The sequence below is a fragment of the Theobroma cacao genome, chromosome 4, assembly GCF_000208745.1.
Source record: "Theobroma cacao cultivar B97-61/B2 chromosome 4, Criollo_cocoa_genome_V2, whole genome shotgun sequence".
Lineage (NCBI taxonomy): Eukaryota > Viridiplantae > Streptophyta > Magnoliopsida > Malvales > Malvaceae > Theobroma > Theobroma cacao.
The window spans coordinates 20,584,812-20,590,057 of NC_030853.1; the positions used below are offsets into that span (position 1 = coordinate 20,584,812).

Here is a 5,246-nt window from a genome sequence, read left to right on the forward strand (position 1 = left end):
GTACAATTACAAAAAAATTCAAAAGTGTGGGTGTACATTGAACAAATAATTCAAGGTGGTTTACTAAGAGTTTCATTTCAAGGTGGTTTTTTTTGTCTTTATCAAGAGCCTTGCCCTCCCTGGTAGAAAAAGAGTCCAAATCACAAATGCAATAATGTGATAGCTTGTTAGGTTTCAAACCTATTTCTTTATTTTAATTGGAAAAGATTTTTGTTTGCTTAATAAAAAATTCACCTCTTAAGAAATGTCCTGATTTGCATGTATAATTCCACCTTCATCAATTCGAATATTCAAAGACTTGTAATGATATCAAGTAATTACAATTCAGCGAGAGAGAACCTCATATTTTTGTCTTTCTTTCCAAGGGGGGAAAAGAAGCAGTGGCGTTTCTTCTGTTTTCCTTGAGCATCATGGAGTTTCAATTTCCCTCCTTCACCACCCCACTCCTCACCTTTCTTTTTGTGTTCATGGTAGTAAAAGTTCTGAAAGGATGGAAAGCCAAAAACCCCCAAGCAAGGCTTCCTCCAGGACCACGAAAACTTCCTCTCATAGGTAACATGCATCAGCTCATTAGCTCTCTGCCCCATCATACCCTCAGAGATTTGGCCAAGAAACATGGGCCTTTGATGCATCTACAACTTGGTGAAGTTCCCACCATTGTAATATCTTCTCCGGAAACTGCAAAAGAGGTTTTGAAAGACCACGCAACCATCTTTGCTCAAAGGCCTTATCTTCTTGCTTCTAAGATAATGTCATATGATTCTACAAACATTGTGTTTTCACCCTATGGAAACTATTGGAGACAGTTGAGGAAAATCAGCACGATGGAGCTTTTGAGTCCAAGTCGCGTTCTGTCATTTCGATTCATTAGGGAAGAAGAAGTTTCTGCTCTCATCAAAACCATATCTTTGATTGAAGGATCCCCAGTTAATCTCAGTGAGAAAATTTTCTCAATGACATATGGGATAACATCAAGGGCAGCCTTTGGTAAGAAAAGCAAAGACCAAGAAGAATTCATAAGAATTATGATGGAAGCTATAAAGCTCGCAGGTGGTTTCTGCTTAGCTGATATGTATCCTTCTAATGAGCTGCTTAAACTGATCAGTGGAGTGAGGCTTAAACTTGAGAAGCTGCAACTGGCTTCTGATCGGATACTTGAAGACATAGTTAACGAGCACAAAGAGAAAACAAACAGGACATCAGAAACGGGCAATCAACAAGAAGAGGAAGATCTTCTTGATGTTCTTCTTAAACTTCAACAGAGTTCTGATCTTGAAATTCCTCTGACGAATGACAAAATAAAAGCAATTATCTTGGTTAGTATCATTTTCTCTCATGTATTTATACAGATCAACTTTTATCATAACTTCTTTAGTAGCCATAAGCTATCTAAGAACAACCCCTTTTTCGTTTTTTGAGAAGCTATCTAAGAACAAACTTGATCACTTGAAATGTTTATTTATTTTTGTTGAATTATCTTTTATAGTCTATAAATTAATGGTGATGCACCACTCAGAACAATTGCCTATATGGATTGAAGTAAAATCATCTTTTCAATTGTACGCACAATGAGCTTAACATGTCTTTGGAATGGCTCTGAGCTGATGGCCGCGGCTGTGTATGGGCTTGAGTAGGGTTTTGGCGTTTGTTTTTGTGAAGGAAGAATATAGGTTTATAGTGCAGGGTCCAAGGTGATCAGGGTGATCTGTGCAGGTTTATAGGGTGACGTGTAAACTTTTGAAGGGTTACGAAGTTAAAGTAACCCATCTTTAATGAAATATTTTTGGCTTATCAAAAATTGTACGCACAATGAAGTGAAGTTGACAATCTGTCTATTCCAACTCAAATTAAGTTTCTATCAGAAAATTACAATATGTTTATACAAAATTCGTGATAACATAAACATCAAAAAAAGTTAATGATAATGTATCATCTTGCAGGACATTCTGGTGGCTGGGGGTGACACTTCATCAACAACAATGGAGTGGGCAATGTCAGAAATGCTAAAAAATCCAAGAGTGATGAAACAAGCACAAGCCGAGGTGAGACAGGTTTTTGATAGAAAAGGTAACGTGGATGAAGCTGGTATTCATGAATTGAAATTCTTGAGATCAATAGTTAAAGAAACTTTGAGGTTACATCCTGCTGCACCTCTTCTAGTACCAAGAGAGTGTGATGAAAATTGTGTAATTAGTGGATATGATATACTTGCAAAGAGTAAAGTCATAGTTAATGCATGGGCCATAGGAAGAGATTCTAGGTATTGGAAAGATGCTGAAAACTTTAACCCAGAGAGGTTCTTGGACAGTCCTATTGATTTTAGGGGCACACATTTCGAATATATTCCATTTGGTGCTGGAAGGAGGATATGTCCAGGCATATCATTTGCACTCCCCAACATTGAGCTACCCCTTGCACAATTGCTATACCATTTTGATTGGAAGCTCCCAAACGGAAGCAATTGTGAAGACTTGGACATGACTGAATGTTTTGGCATAACTGTAAGAAGAAAGAATGATCTCTTCTTAATTCCCATTCCTTACCATCCTTTGCCTAGCGAGTAAACTGTGCTAAACAAATTCTCGCTACCTTTTATCTTTTATTCTTAGTTACAGAATTTATATTGTAAGCAACAATAAGCAAGTTCAATGCCATGTATTGTATACTCAAGACTAAGAAGTCAAGCTGTAAGTCCAAGCTAGACTTTTTACCAAGCTATATGTTGCAACAATTTTCAATTTAAATTATACTATTAAGTTTGCGCAAATATTTAGTATTACAACTACGTTATGAAGGGAATGTATGAAAGCACCAGCATCAGACAACACCAACAACAGCCAAAAGCCAGCAGGGGAGCTTCAGGATCAATCCCAAAAGATAAGAGATCGATCCATATTGGACAAAAATAATTGAGGAATGTAAAATTAAATATGAAACTAAAGCTTATTTATCAAGATTAAAAATAAGAGAATACATGATTAGTTGGTACCATTTTTTGAATGGAAGTTGTGGGTTGCTAATACCTTCCTCACAAGTAATCGTATTTCCGAACCTACATTTGTTTTGTAGATAAAAAGCCTATCCTTTTCAATGAACTTAAATCAAGAATAAGATCTCATTAGAAAAGATTGATTCAATTAGATAGCTAATCACCCCTAAACAACAAAGATTGACGGTGTCTCCTCACATCAAATGATTGGGTTTTCAAGCTCAAAAGTTATGCAAGCTCTTATGCCATGAAAACTAGGAATATGCAGATTGATTATCACATATGGAATGTCTACATGTGTACACATGTGAAATACATCGGGTCAGCTCCTAAATTAAAATTTCACTCTGTACTAAAAAACCTCTATAAATTAATATTCTCGAAATCATGAAATTTATTAATTAATTGAAATATTATTTAATCGATAAATTAATAATTTATTAATTTATACATTAATTAATTAAAAATTAATTTATCAAGGTATTTTTATTTTTTTTCCTCAAAACATTTAACTTAATACATGTATTTTGTATTGTAATTATATGAAAATTACTTAATTACCGAATTACAAATTATCATTATACTATGTATTGTTTAACTGAAATGAGTTCATGAGTGTAATTAGTTTTATTAAAAGTCATGAAGTTATCCATTTTTGCAACAAACTAAAATTATATTCAATGAATACTTCATTAATATACTTCATGAACATTAAGTCAAGTAAAAACATTCATAACAAAGAACATATAGTATCATAAACGGTAAAATTAAATATAATGATTCTCTATCTCAAAGGTGTAAAGAAATCAATAACGATGGATAAAAGTTAATGCACTAAAAAAAGTTAGAGATAAAATCCAAAGAGACATCAATTTTGAGAAGAAACAAGTAACATTGGAGTTATATTTTACAAAAGCATCCTAATTGAGTCATGTACATATATAATTTTGATGTATAAAGAGATTATTAATTTATATATCAAGTGAGACCTATGTGTTTCTTTTAAATGTATTATCTTATAAATTTAGCAAATTATTAATTTACCAAGTTGGTCCCAAGTCGGAATCGATCCAAAATATTATTTAATCAAGATTATTAATTTATCAAATGCTAATACTTTCCTCACACATAATCGGATTTTCAAATCTAAATCTGTTTTATAGATCAGAATCTATCCTTTTTAATGTACCTAAATCAAGTATAAAATCTCACTAGGAAAGATAAATTTAATTAGAGGGCTAATCACACCTAAATAAAAGAAATTGATGACAACTCCTCAAATCAAATGGTTGAGTTTTCAACTGCTCTAATACCATGAAAATTAAAAATATAGAGATTGCCTATCACATATGGAATGCATACATGTGTACATATATGAAGTACATTTGGTCAATTCCTAAATTAAAATTTTACTCTTATATATCTATATATATATATATATATATATATATATATATATATTAAGATTATATAATATGAAAATATAACTATTATTAACTTTTTATTTATGCATAATTTGAAGTCAAGCTGGGCTCTACCTTACTTCTTGCTAAACATAGTGGTTACATGTGTATCAGTTTATGTGTGTTTAGTTTGTAAATAGATAGAGTATTTATTCTCTTGTAATAAGTTTTTTTTTTTATACATTACAATGGGTTTTAAGCATTGTATAAATAAATGTAACTGATTCTCAATTAATCCAAGAATTTAGTTCTCATTTTACTCCCTTTCTGGTACTTTTTTTTGTTCTTCTATAGAATTCTTCTTTTCTAGCTTACTATTCCAGATAAATGAAAATGGTATCAAAGCCATCTCGAAGCTAGAATCGAGGTTCACATCATTGAGATTTCAATTTCTTGATTAGTTCGTTTGGTGTTCCTCATTTCTTTCATTTTCTTTTACAATTTATGCTTTATCTATTGTTTCTTTTCTTGTTTAATCGAAACCCTAAAATGGCATATTCATCAACAAAATCTCAAATTTCACTTGTAGAAAATCCTCTCACCATACTATATTTGTCAAACCCTGCTTTGTAAATAATTATAATGTCATTCACATGCCCGATGGAATGTTTGTATATTTAAGAAGTTCGAAAAATCGTTAAAAGACGATATTACCTCTAATGGTACCATTAAGTCGATAAGCCTCGAACTAGTTCAATTAGGAATTTTAAGGTGAAATTAGAAGTTTCACAGTTCAGGGATGACTCAAAATGGTAATTCGGAGTTCGAGGATCAATTTGGAGTCAAACTGAAAT

At 32.3% G+C, this 5,246-nt stretch overlaps 1 protein-coding gene across 1 annotated transcript; it reads left to right on the forward strand.

Annotated features, from left to right (window-relative positions):
• LOC18601953 (cytochrome P450 71D9) lies at positions 212–2,762 on the forward strand. Its single transcript, XM_018120397.1, has 2 exons — positions 212–1,316; positions 1,941–2,762. Exons 1-2 carry the CDS (start codon positions 411–413, stop codon positions 2,562–2,564), a joined length of 1,530 nt encoding a protein of 509 aa, XP_017975886.1. The 5' UTR covers positions 212–410; the 3' UTR covers positions 2,565–2,762.

What these genes read in the sequence shown, in the direction of transcription:
- LOC18601953 (XM_018120397.1), top strand. Translation starts at nt 411, where the DNA reads ATGGAGTTTCAATTTCCCTCCTTCACCACCCCACTCCTCACCTTTCTT. An exon ending in AAATAAAAGCAATTATCTTG is followed by an intron (nt 1,317 to 1,940) that starts GTTAGTATCATT and finishes ATCATCTTGCAG; the next exon opens with GACATTCTGGTGGCTGGGGG.